General features: G+C 43.5%; 1 protein-coding gene across 4 annotated transcripts in view; it reads right to left on the reverse strand.

The window, feature by feature from the left end:
- The window catches only part of MYO6 (myosin VI), a 227,019-nt gene that overhangs the window by 59,701 nt on the left and 142,666 nt on the right, over window positions 1-24,652 (reverse strand). For all 4 annotated transcript variants that reach the window (XM_075268294.1, XM_075268293.1, XM_075268292.1 and 1 more), the window contains exons 21-25: window positions 24,018-24,148; window positions 23,771-23,848; window positions 20,298-20,427; window positions 13,719-13,809; window positions 574-724 (exon numbers count right to left, since the gene is read on the reverse strand). In XM_075268294.1, coding sequence (XP_075124395.1) covers window positions 574-724; window positions 13,719-13,809; window positions 20,298-20,427; window positions 23,771-23,848; window positions 24,018-24,148 — 581 coding nt within the window. The remainder of the gene's footprint in view (window positions 1-573; window positions 725-13,718; window positions 13,810-20,297; window positions 20,428-23,770; window positions 23,849-24,017; window positions 24,149-24,652) is intronic.

Here is a 24,652-nt window from a genome sequence, read left to right on the forward strand (position 1 = left end):
GTCAAAAATAATGCAGACAGGCCATCAAGAGCTACTGTAAGACTCGGTGGCATGATACGGAAGACGGAGTGGCTCATACTGGCCTTTTAGAAATGTACAGGATATGGGAGCATGTTAAATGTGAAAAAGCAAAAGACTGAACTAGATTTACCTCTTCTTTACGTCCATAAAAAAAAAACCTGTCAGAGCAAAAACTTCTATAATGGAGAGTGCACTGGAAGATCACCAAGGATTATAATCTCTTAGTACAACATGTACTCAGTATAATTAACCAAAAACTACTTTCCGCAATGAAAACAATGTCACAGTATGTCAAATGTTCCCAGACACCCTCACCGACATGAATCATTCCAAGCACAGTAGGCATATTATCTGTGATGAAGCTTTTTACTAGAAATTTTTTACACAATTACAGACTGAACGTATCCTGCCAAAGAATCTGAGGCAGGAAGTGTGAAAAGTACTCATTTATTTCCTTCCTCATGCAAGTCTATTTTGCATAATTACATTTTTAGCATGCAGAATGTGACACTTAGGAAGAACAGAACAGACTCACTAATGTTATCAGCTCACCTTTATCTTAGAGAGAAGAGCATCAATGGACGACTCCAGGTCCTTCACCTGTTTGCTCATCTCTGGCTTGCCATCCTTAAGAGCACTGACAACTTCATTGAATTTGATAAGTCTGGATTTCAGTGTTCGCACCTTTTTCATACCATCAATTCTATAGAAGAAAAAGAAATTATATTTTAAAAGGAGCAGAGAACATTACAGGGTCACATATACAAAAGAATACACACTGTCTCTTAGTTAATATCTACATCACACTTATTATACATCTATAACAGAATAATAATGTGCAGGTTCCCTGGCTCCAACTCGCCAATGCATGGACTCCACAAGAGGCGCCAAGAACTAGGCAGCAAATCCTTAAAGTTCTGTAAAGTTCTGTTTTTATGTTCCTCAATGTTCCTGAAAAATGCTTGCAGTGTGGCAGGGTGCCTTATCCTGACTGTTGCACTTGGGTGTACTTGGTCTGTGAAAATTTTTTGGTAGGTAATATGTGTGCAATAGAGATGAGCGAACAGTGTTCTATCGAACTCATGTTCGATCGGATATTAGGCTGTTCGGCATGTTCGAATCGAATCGAACACCGCGTGGTAAAGTGCGCCATTACTCGATTCCCCTCCCACCTTCCCTGGCGCCTTTTTTGCTCCAATAACAGCGCAGGGTAGGTGGGACAGGAACTACGACACCGGTGACGTTGAGAAAAGTAGGCAAAACCCATTGGCTGCCGAAAACATGTGCCCTCTAATTTAAAAGAACAGCGCCGCCCAGGTTCGCGTCATTCTGAGCTTGCAATTCACCGAGGACGGAGGTTTCCGTCCAGCTAGCTAGGGCTTAGATTCTGGGTAGGCAGGGACAGGCTAGGATAGGAAGGAGAAGACAACCACAACAGCTCTTGTAAGAGCTAAATTCCAGGGAGAAGCTTGTCAGTGTAACATGGCACTGACGGGCTCAATCGCCGCAACCCAGCTTTCCCAGGATCCTGAATGGAATACACTGTCAGTGTATTCCCGTATACCCGATATATACCCCGATACCCGTTCCAACGGTGTGCCCCCCCACCTTCACCCCAGAAATACCCTGCAAGTCCCCTAGCAATAGAATTGGGGCTATATACACCCACAAGTTTTACTACTGGTATACAGTGCCATTGTCTGACTGGGAATTCAAAGAATATATTGGGGTTATAAATACCCTCATTTCTTGCTACTGCCATATAGTGCCAGTTTCTGACTGGTAATTCAAAGAATATATTGGGGTTACGTGCACCCACAATTTTTACTACTGGTATACAGTGCCATTGTCTGACTGGGAATTCAAAGAATATATTGGGAATACAAATACCCTCATTTCTTGCTACTGCCATATAGTGCCAGTGTCTGACTGGGAATTCAAAGAATATATTGGGGTTACGTGCACCCACAATTTTTACTACTGGTATACAGTGCCATTGTCTGACTGGGAATTCAAAGAATATATTGGGAATACAAATACCCTCATTTCTTGCTACTGCCATATAGTGCCAGTTTCTGACTGGTAATTCAAAGAATATATTGGGGTTACGTGCACCCACAATTTTTACTACTGGTATACAGTGCCATTGTCTGACTGGGAATTCAAAGAATATATTGGGAATACAAATACCCTCATTTCTTGCTACTGCCATATAGTGCCAGTGTCTGACTGGTAATTCAAAGAATATATTGTGGTTACGTGCACCCACAATTTTTACTACTGGTATACAGTGCCATTGTCTGACTGGGAATTCAAAGAATATATTGGGAATACAAATACCCTCATTTCTTGCTACTGCCATATAGTGCCAGTGTCTGACTGGTAATTCAAAGAATATATTGGGGTTACGTGCACCCACAATTTTTACTACTGGTATACAGTGCCATTGTCTGACTGGGAATTCAAAGAATATATTGGGAATACAAATACCCTCATTTCTTGCTACTGCCATATAGTGCCAGTTTCTGACTGGTAATTCAAAGAATATATTGGGGTTACGTGCACCCACAATTTTTACTACTGGTATACAGTGCCATTGTCTGACTGGGAATTCAAAGAATATATTGGGAATACAAATACCCTCATTTCTTGCTACTGCCATATAGTGCCAGTGTCTGACTGGTAATTCAAAGAATACATTGTGGTTACGTGCACCCACAATTTTTACTACTGGTATACAGTGCCATTGTCTGACTGGGAATTCAAAGAATATATTGGGAATACAAATACCCTCATTTCTTGCTACTGCCATATAGTGCCAGTTTCTGACTGGTAATTCAAAGAATATATTGGGGTTACGTGCACCCACAATTTTTACTACTGGTATACAGTGCCATTGTCTGACTGGGAATTCAAAGAATATATTGGGAATACAAATACCCTCATTTCTTGCTACTGCCATATAGTGCCAGTTTCTGACTGGTAATTCAAAGAATATATTGGGGTTACGTGCACCCACAATTTTTACTACTGGTATACAGTGCCAATTTCTAACTAGGAATTCAAAATGCGCAAGGCTCCCGGAAAGGGACGTGGACGAGGCCGTGGGCGAGGTCGGGGGAATGGTTCTGGGGAGCAAGGTAGCAGTGAAGCCACAGGGCGTCCCGTGCCTACTCCTGTGGGGCAGCAAGCATTGCGCCACTCCACAGTGCCAGGGTTGCTTGCCACATTAACTAAACTGCAGGGTACAAACCTTAGTAGGCCCGAGAACCAGGAACAGGTCTTGCAATGGCTGTCAGAGAACGCTTACAGCACATTGTCCAGCAGCCAGTCAGACTCTGCCTCCTCTCCTCCTATTACCCAACAGTCTTGTCTTCCTTCCTCCCAAAATTCCGAAGCTTTACAGAACAATAACCCAAACTGTCCCTGCTCCCCAGAGCTGTTCTCCGCTCCTTTCATTGTCCCTCAACCTGCCTCTCCACGTCACGATTCCACGAACCTAACAGAGGAGCATCTGTGTCCAGATGCTCAAACACTATAGTCTCCTCCATCTCCGTTCGATTTGGTGGTGGATGACCAGCAACCCACCCTCATCGACGATGATGTGACGCAGTTGCCGTCAGGGCATCCAGTTGACCGGCGCATTGTGCGGGAGGAGGAGATGAGACAGGAGTTGGAAGAGGAAGTGGTGGATGATGAGGACACTGACCCGACCTGGACAGGGGGGATGTCAAGCGGGGAAAGTAGTGTGGATGTTGAGGCAGGTGCAGCACCAAAAAGGGTAGCTAGAGGCAGAGGCAGAGGTCAGCAGCTTAGGCGAAGCCAGGCCACACCCGGAATCTCCCAAGATGTTCCAGTTCGTACCCAGCCCCGAAAAACTCCCACCTCGAGGGCACGTTTCTCGAAGGTGTGGAGTTTTTTCAAGGAATGCGCCGAGGACAGATATAGTGTTGTCTGCACAATTTGCCTCTCGAAATTGATTAGGGGCTCTGAGAAGAGCAACCTGTCCACCACTTCAATGCGCCGTCATTTGGAATCCAAGCACTGGAATCAGTGGCAGGCAGCAACGGCAGGACAAAGGCCGCCTGCCGTTCACGCCACTGCCACTGCCTCTGCCACTGCCACTGCTGACTGTGCTGGCGATGCACTCCAGAGGACGAGCCAGGACACCACTTCATCTGCCTCCGCCACTTTGTTGACTTCTACCTCATTCTCCCCTGGTCCTGTCTTATCTCCTTCTCCTGCACCATCAAAGGCACCATCAGGCGTTTCTTTACAACAACCCACCATCTCTCAGACATTGGAGCGGCGGCAGAAATACACTGCTAACCACCCACACGCGCAAGCCTTGAACGCCAACATCGCTAAACTGCTGGCCCAGGAGATGTTGGCGTTCCGGCTTGTTGAAACTCCCGCCTTCCTGGACCTGATGGCAACTGCGGCACCTCGCTATGCCGTCCCTAGCCGTCACTACTTCTCCCGGTGTGCCGTCCCCGCCTTGCACCAGCACGTGTCACTCAACATCAGGCGGGCCCTTAGTTCCGCGCTTTGCACAAAGGTCCACTTGACCACCGACGCGTGGACAAGTGCATGCGGACAGGGACGCTACATTTCACTGACGGCACACTGGGTGAATGTAGTTGAGGCTGGGACTGCTTCCCAAACTGGCCCGGTGTACCTCGTCTCCCTGCCTAACATTCCTGGCAGGGACACGAGAAGAACACCCCCCTCCTCCTCCTCCTCTACCGCCTCCTCCTCCGCCACCGCCTCCTCCTCCGCCACCGCCTCCTCCTCCGCTGTTAGATTGACCCCAGCTACGAGTTGGAAACGTTGCAGCACTGGCGTTGGTAGACGTCAGCAGGCTGTGCTGAAGCTGATCAGCTTGGGGGACAGACAGCACACTGCCTCCGAGGTGAGGGATGCCCTCCTCGATGAGACGGCAATATGGTTTGAGCCGCTGCACCTGGGCCCAGGCATGGTCGTTTGTGATAACGGCCGGAACCTGGTAGCAGCTCTGGAGCTTGCCGGACTCCAACATGTTCCATGCCTGGCCCACGTCTTCAACCTAGTGGTGCAACGTTTCCTAAAGAGCTACCCCAATGTTCCAGAGCTACTGGTGAAAGTGCGGCGCATGTGCGCCCACTTTCGCAAGTCGACAGTAGCCGCTGCTAGCTTAAAATCTCTCCAGCAACGCCTGCATGTGCCACAACACCGGCTTTTGTGCGACGTCCCCACACGCTGGAACTCAACGTTTCAGATGTTGAATAGAGTGGTTGAGCAGCAGAGACCTTTGATGGAATACCAGCTACAAAACCCTAGGGTGCCACAAAGTCAGCTGCCTCAGTTTCACATCCATGAGTGGCCATGGATGAGAGACCTTTGTGACATCCTACGGGTCTTTGAGGAGTCCACAAGGAGGGTGAGCTCTGAGGATGCGATGGTGAGCCTTACAATCCCGCTCTTGTGTGTTCTGAGAGAATCCCTGATTGACATCAGGGATAACTCAGATCACACAGAGGAGTTAGGGATAGCATCCGATCCGTCACAGCTGGAGAGTAGGTCCACACATCTGTCCGCTTCACTGCGTTTAATGGAGGAGGAGGAGGAGGAAGAAGAGTTGTCCGATGATGTGATGGTGATACAGGAGGCTTCCGGGCAACTTCGAATCGTCCCATTGTTGCAGCGCGGATGGGTAGACATGGAGGATGAGGAGGAAATGGAGATTGAACTTTCCGGTGGGGCCAGAGGAGTCATGCCAACTAACACTGTGGCAGACATGGCTGAGTTCATGTTGGGGTGCTTTACAACCGACAAGCGTATTGTCAAAATCATGGAGGACAACCAGTACTGGATCTTTGCTATCCTTGACCCCCGGTATAAAAACAACATCTCGTCTTTTATTCCGGTAGAGGGGAGGGCCAATCGCATCAATGCTTGCCACAGGCAATTGGTGCAGAATATGATGGAGATGTTTCCAGCATGTGACATTGGCGGCAGGGAGGGCAGTTCCTCCAGTAGGCAACCAAGTTCTCACCGGTCCACACAAACGAGGGGCACACTGTCTAAGGTCTGGGACACCTTGATGGCACCCCCTCGCCAAAGTCCCGCCACGGAGGGTCCTAGTGTCACTAGGCGTGAGAAGTATAGGCGCATGTTGCGGGAATACCTTTCCGACCACAGCCCTGTCCTCTCCGACCCCTCTGCGCCCTACACGTATTGGGTGTCGAAGTTGGACCTGTGGCTTGAACTTGCCCTATATGCCTTGGAGGTGCTGTCCTGTCCTGCCGCCAGCGTCCTATCTGAGAGGGTGTTCAGTGCAGCCGGTGGCATCATCACTGACAAGCGCACCCGTCTGTCAGCTGAGAGTGCCGACCGGCTCACTTTGATAAAAATGAACCACCACTGGATAGAGCCTTCATTTTTGTGCCCACCTGTGTAAAGCACCCCAACATGAAACTCCATGTCTGTACTCAACCTCTCCAATTCCTCCGCATCCTCATACTCATCCACCATAAGCGTTGCACAATTCTGCTAATACTAGGCTCCCTCCAACATGATTTCCCCCAACTCTGCTGGTTAGAGGCTCCCTCCACCCTGATTTCCACCAACTCTGCTGGTTAGAGGCTCCCTCCACCCTGCTTTCCCACAACTCTGCTGGTTAGAGGCTCCCTCCACCATGAATTTGCCCAAACTGGGCTGGTTAGAGGCTCCCTCCACCATGAATTGGTCCAAATTGGGGTTTTTAGAGGCTCCCTCCACCATGAATTTGCCCAAACTGGGCTGGTTAGAGGTTCCCTCCACCATGAATTGGTCCAAACTGGGCTGGTTAGAGGCTCCCTCCACCATGAATTGGTCCAAATTGGGGTTTTTAGAGGCTCCCTCCACCATGAATTGGTCCAAACTGGGCTGTTTAGAGGCTCCCTCCACCATGAATTGGTCCAAACTGGGGTTTTTAGAGGCTCCCTCCACCATGAATTGGTCCAAACTGGGCTGGTTAGAGGCTCCCTCCACCATGAATTGGTCCAAACTGGGTTTTTTAGAGGCTCCCTCCACCATGAATTGGTCCAAACTGGGGTTTTTAGAGGCTCCCTCCACCATGAATTGGTCCAAACTGGGGTTTTTAGAGGCTCCCTCCACCATGAATTGGTCCAAACTGGGGTTTTTAGAGGCTCCCTCCACCATGAATTTGCCCAAACTGGGCTGTTTAGAGGCTCCCTCCACCATGAATTGGTCCAAACTGGGTTTTTTAGAGGCTCCCTCCACCATGAATTGGTCCAAACTGGGGTTTTTAGAGGCTCCCTCCACCATGAATTGGTCCAAACTGGGGTTTTTAGAGGCTCCCTCCACCATGAATTTGCCCAAACTGGGCTGTTTAGAGGCTCCCTCCACCATGAATTTGCCCAAACTGGGCTGTTTAGAGGCTCCCTCCACCATGAATTTGCCCAAACTGGGCTGGTTAGAGGCTCCCTCCACCATGAATTGGTCCAAACTGGGGGTTTTTAGAGGCTCCCTCCACCATGAATTGGTCCAAACTTGGCTGTTTAGAGGCTCCCTCCACCATTAATTGGTCCAAACTGGGCTGGTTAGAGGCTCCCTCCACCATGAATTGGTCCAAACTGGGTTTTTTAGAGGCTCCCTCCACCATGAATTGGTCCAAACTGGGGTTTTTAGAGGCTCCCTCCACCATGAATTGGTCCAAACTGGGCTGTTTAGCGGCTCCCTCCACCATTAATTGGTCCAAACTGGGCTGGTTAGAGGCTCCCTCCACCATGAATTTGCCCAAACTGGGCTGTTTAGAGGCTCCCTCCACCATGAATTTGCCCAAATTGGGCTGGTTAGAGGCTCCCTCCACCATGAATTGGTCCAAACTGGGGTTTTTAGAGGCTCCCTCCACCATGAATTGGTCCAAACTTGGCTGTTTAGAGGCTCCCTCCACCATTAATTGGTCCAAACTGGGCTGGTTAGAGGCTCCCTCCACCATGAATTGGTCCAAACTGGGTTTTTTAGAGGCTCCCTCCACCATGAATTTGCCCAAACTGAGCTGTTTAGAGGCTCCCTCCACCATGAATTGGTCCAAACTGGGCTGGTTAGAGGCTCCCTCCACCATGAATTTCCCAAAACTTGGCTGTTTAGAGGCTCCCTCCACCATTAATTGGTCCAAACTGGGCTGGTTAGAGGCTCCCTCCACCATGAATTTGCGCAAACTGGGCTGTTTAGAGGCTCCCTCCACCATGAATTGGTCCAAACTGGGTTTTTTAGAGGCTCCCTCCACCATGAATTGGTCCAAACTGGGCTGTTTAGAGGCTCCCTCCACCATGAATTTGCCCAAACTGGGCTGGTTAGAGGCTCCCTCCACCATGAATTGGTCTAAACTGGGCTGGTTAGAGGCTCCCTCCACCATGAATTTGCCCAAACTGGGCTGTTTAGAGGCTCCCTCCACCATGAATTGGTCCAAACTGGGTTTTTTAGAGGCTCCCTCCACCATGAATTGGTCCAAACTGGGCTGTTTAGAGGCTCCCTCCACCATGAATTTGCCCAAACTGGGCTGGTTAGAGGCTCCCTCCACCATTAATTGGTCCAAACTGGGCTGGTTAGAGGCTCCCTCCACCATGAATTTGCCCAAACTGGGCTGTTTAGAGGCTCCCTCCACCATGAATTTGCCCAAACTGGGCTGTTTAGAGGCTCCCTCCACCATGAATTTGCCCAAACTGGGCTGGTTAGAGGCTCCCTCCACCATGAATTGGTCCAAACTGGGTTTTTTAGAGGCTCCCTCCACCATGAATTTGCCCAAACTGGGCTGGTTAGAGGCTCCCTCCACCATGAATTGGTCCAAACTGGGCTGTTTAGAGGCTCCCTCCACCATGAATTTGCCCAAACTGGGCTGGTTAGAGGCTCCCTCCACCATGAATTGGTCCAAACTGGGGTTTTTAGAGGCTCCCTCCACCATGAATTGGTCCAAACTTGGCTGTTTAGAGGCTCCCTCCACCATTAATTGGTCCAAACTGGGCTGGTTAGAGGCTCCCTCCACCATGAATTGGTCCAAACTGGGTTTTTTAGAGGCTCCCTCCACCATGAATTGGTCCAAACTGGGGTTTTTTAGAGGCTCCCTCCACCATGAATTGGTCCAAACTGGGCTGTTTAGAGGCTCCCTCCACCATGAATTTGCCCAAACTGGGCTGGTTAGAGGCTCCCTCCACCATGAATTGGTCCAAACTGGGCTGGTTAGAGGCTCCCTCCACCATGAATTTGCCCAAACTGGGCTGTTTAGAGGCTCCCTCCACCATGAATTGGTCCAAACTGGGTTTTTTAGAGGCTCCCTCCACCATGAATTGGTCCAAACTGGGCTGTTTAGAGGCTCCCTCCACCATGAATTTGCCCAAACTGGGCTGGTTAGAGGCTCCCTCCACCATTAATTGGTCCAAACTGGGCTGGTTAGAGGCTCCCTCCACCATGAATTTGCCCAAACTGGGCTGTTTAGAGGCTCCCTCCACCATGAATTTGCCCAAACTGGGCTGTTTAGAGGCTCCCTCCACCATGAATTTGCCCAAACTGGGCTGGTTAGAGGCTCCCTCCACCATGAATTGGTCCAAACTGGGTTTTTTAGAGGCTCCCTCCACCATGAATTTGCCCAAACTGGGCTGGTTAGAGGCTCCCTCCACCATGAATTGGTCCAAACTGGGTTTTTTAGAGGCTCCCTCCACCATGAATTTGCCCACACTGGGCTGGTTAGAGGCTCCCTCCACCATGAATTGGTCCAAACTGGGGTTTTTAGAGGCTCCCTCCACCATGAATTTGCCCAAACTGGGGTGTTTAGAGGCTCCCTCCACCATGAATTTGCCCAAACTCTGCTGGTTAGAGGCTCAATCCACCCTGATTTTCAAAACAAATGTTGGTGCCAACCTCAACTTACTACAAGGGCCAAATTCACTGCTGGTGACAAGCTCTCCTCACTGCAAGTGCCAAATACACATGTTTCAAGGTGTTTTCCTACTGTCAGAGATGTGGTATTGAGTGTGTAAAGTGTGTAGTTGTTAGGCTGTGATGTTGGGGTAATAGAGGGTCTTTGGTGTGTTAGATGCCCCCAGACATGCTTCCCCTGCTGTCCCAGTGTCATTCCAGAGGTGTTGGCATCATTTCCTGGGGTGTCATAGTGGACTTGGTGACCCTCCAGACACGGATTTGGGTTTCCCCCTTAACGAGTATCTGTTCCCCATAGACTATAATGGGGTTCGAAACCCATTCGAACACACGAACATTGAGCGGCTGTTCGAATCGAATTTCGAACCTCGAACATTTTAGTGTTCGCTCATCTCTAGTGTGCAACTAATATCCGCATAAATGGCAGGACCCAAGGTTTCCCAGCAGAACATCACACCTTTACTAGTTTGCCTTCTTCGTAGTGCCAGATCTTCCCAAGGTTAATTATCCATATGCACCTAGCTATCAACATGATGTAAAAGTAAACGGAACTCATCAAACCAGATCACTTTCTTTCATTTCAGTATGGTCCACCGTAGGTGCTCTCAGCAGTGGACTATGGGCTGCAGATCTGTATAGGTACCAAGAATGGTTTGTGTAAAACTCAGGAAAGCTCCTATGCCTACACATTTTGAGGCCCAATGAAATTAATGGGTATCATCCATGCACCATCAATGCAGTTTTTTTTCATGGACTCATACATATAAATGCATAGATTCATGCGTGTATACTTACATTGTGTAAGTATCTAGAAACCAGGATTGAAAATATTTATTACAGTTGGAGTCGGGGCTCGTTCACATCTGCGCCCGGGGTCTCCGTTTATACAGGTTTCCGTTTCCTGCCCGAAACTGGACAGGAGATGGAAACCTGCAGTCATTTTTCAAACCCATTCAAATGAATGGGTTTGAAAAGTGTCCAGCCGTGTGCCCTGGTGAACGTTTTGTGCTCTCCGCGGCGAAACCGGTTTTTTTAACCGGACACAAAGTCGGACATGCAGGACTTTGTGTTTGGTTTAAAAAAAAACGGTTTCGCCGCAGAGAGCATAAAACGCTCACCGGCGCTCACGCCGGACACAGTCTGACAGGTTTTCGTCTTCTGCTGGCAGAAGACAGAAACCTGAGTACGGAGACTGAACGCTGGTGTGAACCCAGCGTAATAATTATTATTTTCAATGTGACTTTTTTTTTTTTTTTTTTTTTTTTTTTAACGTAAGATGTTCACCGTATGGGTTAAATAATGTTTTAGTTTTATTTTATGGATGTGGTGGTTACAAATATATATTCTTTTAGCTTTTTTTTTTTTTACATAATAAATGATATTTTAAGGGAAAGTTTCCTTTTTGGTGGTTTTATTCTTTTTTTTTTCTTATATTTTTTTTTGGTCCACCCGGGGGTTGAACTTCTGATTGCTGGTTCACGAATATATACTGCCATTGACATCTGTTGCAGTGTATATATACCGCAGAAGCTTAGGCTGACAGCTAGTGTGATCCACTCTGCTGGAGGCAGGATTTTTTGGGCCACAGTACTCAGGCAGACGCAGAGCAAGGGATCTTACTGTGAGCTGCAATGGCAACATATTGGCAACCTCCAACCATGCCATGGGGGGCAATGGAATCTAAGGAGACAACTCCTGCAATCAGAGCTTGACTCCATTCACAGGTATTACAGGCGGGGGTCAGCTGTATCATACAATTGACAACCATTCCCGATGGCACCTGCTCAGCTTCTCAGTGGAAACAATCAACATGACATGATAGATGCACCGCTCCATGACATACTATTACGTCATAGTGCAGGAAGGGGTTAATATATTAATATGTAGTATTTAAAATGTAATTTAATGTTTAATTTAAGCTCTTATATCAGAATGGTGTAATAAAAAAGGCTCAGGTCTAGGTTAATACTAGGAGGATCTTTAAACTTCTTTAAACTATCATATAAAATATGGTACTTAGATAACACAAAAACCTCTAACCTGGTACCCACAAGAGGGACAATTCTAGTTTCAATGAGTCGTATACACAGCCGAAGATGACTGGTTTGTGTGTAACAGATAGCTGTGAATGGAATACAGAACTGAAGATATTCCAATACTAAGGGGAGAACTTTAAAAATCTAGTACCAGTCACAAAGCAGTACTGTTTTTGTTCCAGTCGGGGCAAATGTGTAAATGTGGCAGACAACTACATCCCTAAACTACAACATACAATTTAAAGTTGTTGTTTTTTTTTTCCCCAAACTAAAATTTGATGACCTACGCTAAAGAAGAAACCGGAATTCCAGAATATTGGGTGTCTAACACCCGGCACTCTTATCGATCAGATGTTCTCAGCAGCTGATATGCAAAGAATGGAGCAGGAAACAAACAGCACCGTTCTCTGTGTAGTGGCCAGACCAGGTATTGCAGTTCAGTTCCCATTCATTTGAAAGGGCTCTAAGCTGCAGTGACTCAGGTTACCACTAAACACAGAATACATTATCTGCTTCCTGGTCCATTCTCTGTATATCCAAGAACAGCTAATTTATGTGGGTTGGTGGTGTTAGATCCCCACTGATCTGATATGAATGATTTATCTGTAGGACAGGTCATCAATATGAGGGCACAGGTCATCAATATAAGGACACAGTGTTCAAGGTACTTGAGATTCAATAAATTCAGGACACGTGTTTGCCATAGGCTTGATTCATATCAGTAGGACATACCATGACAATCTATCCTCACTGTTAAGCTCCAATGATCCAGTTACCTCTACAATCTTTCGATTTTTTTTCTGCACTACGCTACTCATCACTTAGCTTTGGAAAAGATCTATTTTAAGGCCACAGTCTCTAGTGCTCATAGGGATTGTTACGGTTGTACTCTTACTGATCAGAGTGATTAAGTTTGTGTACAGATGGCATCTTTTAGTATGGTTGGAAAACCTCTTTAATTCTTATTGACAGAGGTCGGTAAAGCTGAATTGTTAGATACCAGGGTCCTTACACTGAAGACCTTGTACCTACAGATGGTTTTCAATCTGTTTTTCACTTCTGTGCCAGGCTGCAAAGCTGCTATTGTGTCAGTAGATTGAAAACAGACAAGTAAAAAGCAATGACAATGCTGAAGAATGTGCACATAGGTAGAAGATGAAGTGGTCGCATGGACTACTGATGTAACAGATCCACAGTCACTGGTTCAAACTAAATAATGTCATTTTCCCCCCTATTGTGGCTGCTCACTGACAGCTTAGAAATGCAATGGAGAATAGATTAACATAAAAAACTGAAAGGATGACAAATGTCTCGTACTTCCTTCTCATGATTAATTTTAGGAAGCACAATAAAAGAAATGCAAGCAGAAATGGATACAGCGCCCGCTCCACAAAAGAAATGGCATCTGCACCAATAAAAGTAGTTGTTAAAATGTAAAAACAAGATGATGGCAGCGTTATGTTTATGTTGCTTCCAAAAGGAAACGTATCATTCAATCTGTCAACTGATTGGGATGAATTGCTCAATCTAGAAATCCTTAATGGCTGTCTCATTTCACATAGGTATTGAACACCTGTTCAGGATTACAGTCCTACGTGTCTGAAAATCAATCTGTGATTGTGAGTACAAGTTGGCGGATCAGTCTGGCAGAAATAAAGAAATATATAAATAAAACAAACTCAAAATCATGTGATGGGTGAAGGAGAAAATGGATTTGATTCTGTATGCAGCCTTCATTCTTACCGCGGCTTGTGTTTCTTTCTGCAGAGCCACATCCGAATGGTCTTTTGCATTTTAATGCAAGCGGAAGCCCGGTATTTAATTTTATTTTTCACTGTAAAATAAAAATAGGAAAGCATTTTCAATAGGCATTACCACTGAATTCATAAGCACATAAAATAGTAACAACTATTATTAAGGCACACCTATATATATAAATCCATAAAAGTCAGCATATCCTTTTGGAGTTTATTAATATATAGTATATGCACTTTACATTAGACAATATTAAAGAAATACTAAATGTATAAAATACACAAACACTAAACATGGTATTTCCATTAATCAAAGTCTAAGAGTCATAAGCATTACAATCATTTTGTGAATATATTGCTTTACGATTTCTTCCTTCGCACATTTGTTTATAACTTGTTGTCTGAGATTATCTTCAGTAGCAGAGGCTGTGCTTGTACAACTGTGCCTGGTAATTCTTATTTAAGGGTGGCCAGAGCATGTACCGTGGCTCACTGTGAGATTCCCTTCAGACACTACAGAACAGTGGTTTTCGGCTCTCCATTTGCACCCTAAATGTTGAGACACTGAGTGCCGCCATATTGTATGTAGGGGGCTTGTGAAAAGCTTGAGAAACACTGCTAGAGAATACATGACAGGTATATATGTTTGCTTATGTCCATCTAATAACACTGTACAATGCTGCTAAGAATCACATATATAGCAGTACTGGAAGTGAGCACATTCAAGCCAGAGATGTTGGGATGTCAGCACAGAACTGATTTGCTAAACTATCAATCAAATTGATTATTATTGCCTCAAACCGACGAGCAGTCCAGTAAAAGTCAGGAAAGGCCCGTCAAATATATAAAACATTTCGTCCTATGTGTCTCCAAATCCTGTCTTTAGTTATAAGAAAACTCGCTGCAGCAGGATAGCAGACTATCCCCAAAGCTATGTCTGCAATAAGAGACTCAGAACATTAATCCCATCCACTGGCTGAGACCCATCCTCATATTACTCTGATAACAAAAATGAAAGTGATCAGAAGGACATTAACCCCAAATCTTTCAGGCTTTCATACAATGTGAAATGCGACCTGACTTCCGGGTCTCAGTTGTATTACACAGCTGGGACCAGCCAAATGAGTCGGGGTATTTTCACTTTTCAGTTATGATTATGGCATCTGGTTGGTTCTCCCCATTCTTCTACCCCTTGGATTCCCTGTGATGAGATTGTGGGGTTCGAGGGATAGCCAAGGCAACCAAAATATAAAGACAAACATGCCAGATATGCCCATGTGCATATGCATTGTGTTCCAAATTATTATGCTAACTGTATTTAAATGTCAAAGATTCTTTATTTTTCAATTACACTCAAATTACACTCATGGATGGTCTTGTGTCTCAGGGCTCTTTGGAGCACGGAAATCAATCTCAAACACCTGTGAAAATTAGTTTGCCCAGTGAGCCCAAACTAACGGAAACCTAGTTAAGAAGGATGTTGCACATTATTAAGCAGGCCACAGGTTTCAAGCAATATGGAAAAGAAAGGATATCTCTGCTGCCGAAAAGTATCAAATAGTGAAATGCCTGGGAAAAGATATGAAAACAGATGTTTCACATAAACTTAAGTGTGATCATCGTACTGTGAAGAGATTTGTGGCCAATTCGGAGTAAATGCAGATAAAGACATAATAAGGAAGGTTTCTGCCAAATTCACCAGACTAAGACAGCAGATATCAAAATATCATTACAAAGCAGCAAACAGCAAAAAAGAAGTTTGGATAAATCTACTATTCGACCACCCCACAGAAATGGATGTAGAAATGGATGCAGTATGCCCAGATATACATGAAGACTAATTTTGAAACAGTCTGGTTTACACATGAGTGCCGTGCAACCCTGGGTGGTCCAGATTTTGGAAAAAAAAAAAGAGAAGAAATATAAATTGCATAATAATTTGGAATGCGATGCATGTCCACACTATCCAAAAAAAAAAGTTATTTATCCTATATGGTGAATTCCATTATAATATAAATACCACAATGAGCATATTAATGTGTTTTGGTCATCCTCCGCCTCATAAATAGCAATAAAAAGTGATCAAAAAGCCCAGAATACCATAAATACCAATACAAAAAATAAAGAGCCCTGACATATTTCCATCAACAGTAAAAAAAAAAAAAAAAAAAAACATTTTCAAAAAATGACTTTAGTAAAAGCGGTAAAACACGAATATAAATGTGATATTACTGCAATCGTGACGGTCTCACGGAAAAAGTTGCTATATCACACTTAATGCAGAGTGAACACCATTAGGAAAAAAAATTAAAACCAGTAATAACAGAATTATTGTTTTTTTTTACACATGGACCCTCCAAAAACGTACTCCAAATTTCTGCCAAATTAAAGTACCACCCATAACACAAAGAATAAGCCCCCACATAGACAGAAGATTAAAGTTCTGAGTTTTGGAAGGCAGAGAAGGGAAATCCAGAACAGTTACTGAGCGTTAATTTCCAAACTAGCCTGTGTTCTTAAAGGGTTAATAAGATATATTACAAAGTTTTTATATTGACATGTACGATTCATTTATGAAAAGTTGTTTATAACTGGAGGAGGTATGTTATTAGTAGATACAACTTTTTGGAAGGTGGAAGGAGGAGGGTGAACAGAAGCGATGCCTCTTCCATATGGAAGGTTTTTGGTGATTTCCCATATATGTGAATCTCTGATATTCACATTAAATCCCCAACTGCTGGGGATGAAAGCACAGGCATATTTAACTCAGGCTTGTAACTGCTTCCCTGAACTACATGGCTGGTGACATGAGTTTATTCACATAGGTGCATCCATATACAATCCAAAGATATCAATATTTGCATTCCTTGACGACGTTATGGATGTGTATAAATGAACAGCTATAATCTCGGCAGTGGGACTGAATTGCAAATGAATGTAAATTAAAAACCTTCACCGCGTCTAGAGCAGAGCGAAATAACAGCATTTTATTAGTTCCTGGGAATCCAATTAAAACATAAAGGCACAAAAATTGCAGATTTGACTTTATCTGCACAGAAAATTTGTGAATTTGTGAGGAAATGTTCTTATTTCAGTTGTTAGCGAATTAGAAGATTTTATCCAGTGTAACCAAATTACTGCTTTTGAATTTTTAGAACTAAAGATACTTTTAATATGGTAGAAATAACACAGAGGGATAGAAAACTATGGCCAGCGCTGACAGCTTCAAGATGTGATGGACAATGCCAGCAGCTCAGCATTTTACAGGCCTTGAATAGTTGCAGCTGTCAGGGAAGAGCACTAATGTGCTTCCTATTCCTGCATATCAATACACTCATAATGCACTTTGGCTGCAGCGGCCTAGGCCACTCGAATCACATTTAGTGGCTGGCCAAGGTATTAGTGACTGCTGAGGTACAAGATAATTTTAGCACAGAGAATGCAGTTGACAACTAGAAAATTCCCAGGCAGCTAAAATTCACTTGTGAATAATGAAAACGCTGTACACTGATATACATATGAGACTTGGTCTGGAAACTAGACAGACCCCTCCTGGCACCTTTAACTTCCATCAATGTATATGTAGCTATGGGAGATGTAGGGGCTGCCGCTTCATCCAGGCCTTCAAGACTATAAATCAATAAAATCTGTCTTTCAAATACAAACAATGTGTGATAGATAAGAGGGGGTGTTCAAGTTATGCCCCTAGTCAATATAATTTCCAACACCGCCTTATTTTTATTTTAAGGTGGAATTTTCCCTTTTCCAGTTAAGCATGTTCTTGCTTTATGCTTCAAAGTGTATCATTACTTGTGCAGTGAAAAGAGAATTATATGTACAGTGTGTTATATGGCCATGTATGTATAAGCACTCAGGTTGGCACATACATGTTTCAGGATTTAGCCTTTGTATTACTTCATATAGTGCTTCAAAGCTAAGATCTGGCTCAGGGCTCGTTCACATCTGCGCCGGCACTCCGTACTTGAGGTTTCCGTTTCCTGCCTAAAACAGAGACGGCCGGACCCTGTCTGTGCTTTCCGTCTTCTGGCATGCAGAAGACGGAAAGCACAGAACGGAAAGAAGAACGCAGGTGTGAACCTAGCGTCAGATGCCGAAGGATGTAAAGCAATACAAAGGATGACTGTGGGTCAAATTGTTTCTGAATATTTCTCAAAAACACCAATGTGTGCCATTCAGTGATTGCTCATATTCCCACACAATATATGGCTTTTTCCCTACATGTATAACAAAGAATAGTTTGTCATGCTGCTGTGCCTTGCTGCAACATTAAAGGTACAGATAGGATAGGGGCAGGTAGTGGGAGGGCACTGGAGGAGAGATCATGTATAATAACAGGTTAAAATGCCTGCGATAATTGTGATTTCAAGCATTATTGTTGGGTCTCCACTGGGTAAAACATTGGACACACTGTGGTTATGATTACAGATGAGCGAGTAGTGAAATATTCGAGATTCGAGATTCGTTTCAAGTAGAGCCTCAATATTCGACTACTCGATCGAATATCGAATCCCATTATAGTCTATGGGAAAAAATGCTCGTTTCAGGGTAAACCACTATTCGACTAAAGGAGAGTCACCAAGTCAATGAGTAGCAGGAGGAGAGTGTTTAGGAGGAGCGCTGTGCAGTTAAAGCGCATGGACCCCATAGACTATAACGGGTCTGTGCGCTTGCAGCGCACTGTCTGCACGAATGATTAGTCTATGGGGTCCATGCGCTTTAACTGCACAGCGCTTGCAGTTGCACTGATATTCTGTTCGGGGGGGGGGGGGTCCTCCTGCGGACTCCTTCCGGACGGGAGGCAAACACTAATGTGAACCGGCCCTTACTCGTCCTGCAGAACCAGCATTGATTGGCCGAATGCTATACACTGTATAGCATTCAGCAAATCAACGCTGGTTCTGCAGCAGGCTCGTCCTTGCTAGTCGGGAGAGCTGGCAGCTTGCGGTTATGCAGGAGCTGACTTTTTCTCATAGGAATGCATGGACCAGCGTTGATTGGCCGAATGCTATACAGTGTACAGCATTCGGCCAATCAATGCTGGTTCTGCCAGAGGCTCGTCTGTGAGGAGGCGGAGTCTAAGATCGGACCATAATGGAGACTACTGTGGTCCGATCTTAGAATCCGCCTCCTCACAGACGAGCCTCCGGCAGAACCAGCGTTGATTGACCGAATGCTGTACACTGGCCAATCGACGCTGGTCAATGCATTCCTATGAGAAAAAGTCAGCTCTCCCGACTAGCAAAGATGAGCCTGCTGCAGAACCAGCGTTGATTTGCCAAATGCTATACACTGAATAGCATTCGGCCAATCAACGCTGGTTCTGAATCGAATCTTTACTGCGAATAGCGAGTAGTATTCGAACGAGTATGAGCATTTCGAATACCGTAGTATTCTATCAAATACCTACTCGATCGAATACTACTCACTCATCTCTAGTTATGATGCCTGCACTACTTCTGATTGGTCATCACATAGACCCAACAGTCAGGAAGGGTTAAAGGGAATCCGTGACGTGAAAAATACAAATCTGTAGGATGTGACAGAGCAGGGAGAACTGATCAGATTGATGCATAGGTTTATGGGAAAAGATTCATTAAAATGTATATTCTATTAAATTAAATCACCCCATCTTGGCAATAGAGATATCCTACCCCAAGCTTCATTAATAAACTCTTCATGGGAAGTGCTATGGATTTTCTAATGTATGGACTAGGAATTTCCCTCTTCTGAAGCGCCCCTGCTAGTTACAAGTTGAGGTGTGCCCAGCATCAGTCCATATGCATTTCTATGGAATAATCTGAGGCTTGTAGCATTTAATTCAAAATGGGAGCCTAGGGATAAGAGAGGTGACCAAAGATTTCAATGTTTGTATAGTGGAAGATATGAAAACGTCCAACTCTCTTATTTAAAAAAAAATGTAAATAAATATATATATATATATATATATATATATATATATATATATATATATATATATATATGCTCAGCAATGATAAGAAGCTTTCTGCTAGTCTTCCCTTTGCAATCACTTCTAAAACTGTGTCAACTAATAAGACAGGGATGAAACTTTTCTGTCACACTACCTTTACAAAAGCCATAGGTATTAGAGCGGGGAATGACCTGTTTTGTATTTTGACTGATAGGAATTGCCCAGTTTGGAGAAACCATTTTCATGCACATTATTCTGTCTTAATAAAGGGTTTGTGTGTCTAGATCGATATGAATGTAAGAGACTCTTCCTATTACAGAAAGAATGGTAAACCAGGTAAGTGCTAGAACAATATCAATCATTTCATCTTTGCATAACACACAAATCTCAAACATTCTTCTCTGCAAAAAAAATTTTAAAAAAATGAGCACTTATATGCATGTCAGTACATAATAAATGTATAAGTACTAGAAAGGGCATTGCTCGTGACTTTACACAATCTAGAAAGGATTAGGAATTAAACTAGTTCTTAAATATTTCCATAACTCTGAATACTAATAGAAAATGTTAACCTTATGAATGCACATTTTATGCTTGGTCACATAATAATCCACTTACATTTTATGACGGAAAGTGCACACCACTGGACCTTCTTCCAGCGACTGCAGATAAGCCAGTGATTGACACGCTTTATCAGTTCAGCTAAATGATCTGGATCAGACTTCATGATCTGATCAAATTCTGCAAACTGAAATAAAAAGGAGGAAAAAAAAAGTAAAGTGTCAGTACAAGGATAGAATAAAAGAGGAAGTTTAATTAAATATAGGATGGCTATAAAAAATAAATCTTAGATCCTAGGTCTGGCTGCAGAAAAGTTAACCTGGATGAAATGGGGTGAAATCTGACCTGCAGGTCAAGGGAAAAGGGGCATGGCCTTTATATGGGATGTAGTAATATAAAAGGGTGTAGCTTAGGGCAAAGGCATCAATTTCTACATTACACCCAACATAACAATAGGAGGATATGCTGCACTGCCTACCTCCTATTACAGTACTGACTGCCTGGTAACTAGCCTAGTGTTACTGAGACTAGACCAATATTGGATGGCCCACTTTATCATGCCTTTATTACTGTGGATAGCATTTCACTAAGTCCTACATATAATAAACTCTGACCCTTCACTTACAACTATTGACTGATTTTATTTTAATCCTACTCATTTATAGTTGTGACACTGTTTATTTGGATCACAGTTAGTCTATCCATCTGTTTGTATACCAATAGTCTCTACAGCTTGTATACAGTACTACATTTTTTATGTCTATATGTTCATTCATTATTAGCTGGTGTTTTGTTCTTATATGTTCATATTCATGTTTATTTGTAGCCTCTCTCAACTGTATCCGGTCTGTTATATCCCACTGAGGAAGGCTGCTAACCGAAACGTCTGGGATTTGCTATATGACCTGACTGATAACGCTAGCATAGTGTCATGCTGTTTGTGTATTATGCCATTTGGATTTGGTTGTTATTACTAAATCAAATAAACATGTCAGTATCTCTTTTTATTGGAGTGCCTTGAATACTTCTTGTATGGTTTAAGATAAGATAAGATAATCCTTTAATGGTCCCACAGTGGGGAATTTTCAGTATGTTACAGCAGCATAGTAATATAGTTACAGGATAATACACAGTAATGTCTTACGGAAGTAGACACACATATGCTGAGAAGAGAAGATATACTAGGAGTCCATAGCAGCTAAGGAACAGAAGAAGAAAGAAAGAAGACAGTATCCTTCTGTCACCCACCACCTGTATTGGGTCCAGGGGGCTCCCCAGGACAGAGCTGGCCCTCCTGATCAGCCTGTCAAGTCTATTTCTGTCCCTGGTTGATATACTGCTCCCCCAGCAGGCCACACCGAAAAAGATGGCTGAAGCAAAAATAGAGTTGAAAAAGGCCCTAAGAAGTGTCCCCTGGACTCCGAAGGCCCTCAACCACCTGAGCAGGTAGAGTCTGCTGTGGGCCTTTCTGTGCAGCACATCCAGGTGATCAGCCCAGTCTAGTTTATTATTGAGGAGCACACCCAGATAATTATAGGTCTTGACTATTTCAATAGCCAAGACAAGTCCTTCTGATGGCACTCTAATATATACATTATGGTGTGCAACATTTTCCACATACATAGTATTAATTCCTGTGTCTCCCGATCCATTGTACTGTCTTTCCTTCATTTATCCCTATCCACTGTAATGACTTCTGATTATATAGACCTCCTAGCTCCCTTGTAATGACCCCTGTGGCTCGCTATCCACTGCAGTGACCCCCTTGGCTCCCTATGCATTGCACTGATCCCCATTACTACATTGTATACATCCTCAGTTATCTATGTAAAATCCTTCTCCTCTCATACTAGCTAAACATCTCTTCTGAGTACAGCATCTTTATTCACACACAGGTAATGTATTGCTTAAGGAAGTGTCCCCAAACAGCCTTCTGCAGCACTGGAGAAAAAGGATTGCTGTGTAACCACATGTCACCGCTGTATAGACTGCTATATAGACATCACTACTGTTATCTCAGTAATGATCAGACACATTCCCATGTAGTCGGGCTGCCAACAGTATGACTGCCCATGAAGGGAAAGGTGTACAAAGCCACCAAGGAAAGAGTTATCACACACATAAAACTCCAAAATAAATGTACGGTGAAAACTGCAGCAAATCAGTGCAAAAGAATATATGACTTTACCTGGTGTGAAAATATCAATGCAAAATCAATCCTTTGGCAAGAGAGGGTACAGGATGGTAATTTAAAGGGGTTTTGAGGAGCTATGATATTGAGTACCTACCAACCTTTTTTTTTTTTTTTAAACTACGATACATTTTTTTAAAAGTTTTTTTTTTTTTTTTTTATGAAAAAAAAAAAATCTATATCTATCTATATATCAACTGAACACTGAAAGACTGGTATGGACACTGAGGGACAGTGATGAAAAAAACGGGTAGCACACTCCTCAATGGCAAGAATACCAATGAAGGATGGAAGATACTTTAATTAGGTTGGATAACGCGTTTCGGGGTTTAGCAAGACAGACACGCACCCTTTCGTCAGATCTCATAATGTAGCGTGCAATAGATTCCTGAGTTGGACACGCAAGATCTCGTGTGTCCATCTCAGGAATCTATTGCACGCTACATTATGAGATCTGACGAAAGGGTGCGTGTCTGTCTTGCTAAACCCCGAAACGCGTTATCCAACCTAATTAAAGTATCTTCCATCCTTCATTGGTATTCTTGCCATTGAGGAGTGTGCTACCTGTTTTTTTCATCACTGTCCTTCAGTGTCCATACCAGTCTCCTATCACTGACAACATACGGCCTCCGTTTGCCAGTCGGTTCACCAGGGGTGTTAGCGACCACCACTCCAGACGATCACATCGTTACATTGTATTGTGGATCCCCCAAAACTTTGGGAAGTGGTTAAGTCCAAGCCTAACTTGGATGGTTTGACTGGTATACTGCATTGACCTGTACACTGTCCCAACAAGAGAGCAATCCTCCCACCTACTGAACAATGAAAGGCTACAATCATCAGCTACATATCCACTAAAATAGGAACTGGATACTGAAAAGTGTAGATTCATACCATTATTTAAATGCCATACAATTTTCTCTTTTAGCTATTCGGCAAAAAATTTACATGGTCACTTCATATCATCATGTATAACAAGTAGCAGCACAGTGCGGCCATAATTGAAAAATAGGTGCAGAGTTCTTACGAACATTATAATAAGGCTAAACTATAGAAAAAAGAAACAAAGCAGGGACACTCAGTTGTGGGAAAATTAAGAAAAAATCCACCCACACAAACATGCATGTAAAACAAGTGGTGTGTAATTGGTGAGTAATTGTACATAATTTATCAACGTTAGGCACTCCATAAAGACTAACACTCCATACAAATCAACAAGCACATTGTAATATTCAAGGGTAAAAGGAAAGGTTAATAGCAGGAACTGAATAAAACATCATATGATTGCAATTCTAGACTCTTATCCTGGAATCATCAGGCTCAGACAGTAGATTCTTACCTTGCCGGGCCTGAAAAACACCTTAGTTAACCCAAATTTGTAATCATTTTCATTTAAGCCCAAGGCTTTGAACAGAGCCTGTAACATAAAAGAAACACATTAATAGGCTTGAATTTATACCCCTTAAAATAGTCTTCAAAGCGAACAATACATTATTAAAACATAAGCAGTTTTAGCAGATGATTTTATACAGCATGAAAAGAATTTTTCTTACAATTAAAATTGCTCTGCACTAAGAGACATATACCTTGCAGAAAAGTCTGGGGTCTAGGCGAGACATCTTCTCTGGCATATACTTCTTGTACATGTTATAGAGTTCATGGAATGAGGCCCGGGATGGGAAACCTCCCTGCATTAAGTCCAGAACGGATACCATTCCTGAGGAGGAAAAAAAAATATATAAATATATGTATCTGTATTTATGGTTTGTTGGTTTTTCTAAGGAGACTCCAAATATATTCAACTACTATTGCATTACAGCGCACATTACAGTGATAAACTACATATCTTTGTTATGTATGTCACTTTTGTAGATTTGAATAAAGCAAACTCTGAAACGTTATGCAAATGAGGAATTTGGTGCATTGTGGGTAGGCTTTCAGCTCTGGGAGCACTGATCTTGCTACTTAGGTAGGATGGGTGACATCATAGCAGACTCCCACTACAAAGAGTGGCGCACCCATAAGGTGGTAAGTGTCTAAGTGGCAAGAGCAGTGCCCAGGGAGCTGAAGGCCCACCCCCAGTGCACCAATTGCCACATTTACATAAAACTTCTAAGTTGTTTTTCTCAAAATCTACAAGTGTCATATATAGCAAAGGTATATTATTTATCACAGTAATGTTCCTTTTAATATGGTATTTAAAGTTGAGTTTGCTTGGGTG

The sequence above is a fragment of the Leptodactylus fuscus genome, chromosome 3, assembly GCF_031893055.1.
Source record: "Leptodactylus fuscus isolate aLepFus1 chromosome 3, aLepFus1.hap2, whole genome shotgun sequence".
NCBI lineage: Eukaryota > Metazoa > Chordata > Amphibia > Anura > Leptodactylidae > Leptodactylus > Leptodactylus fuscus.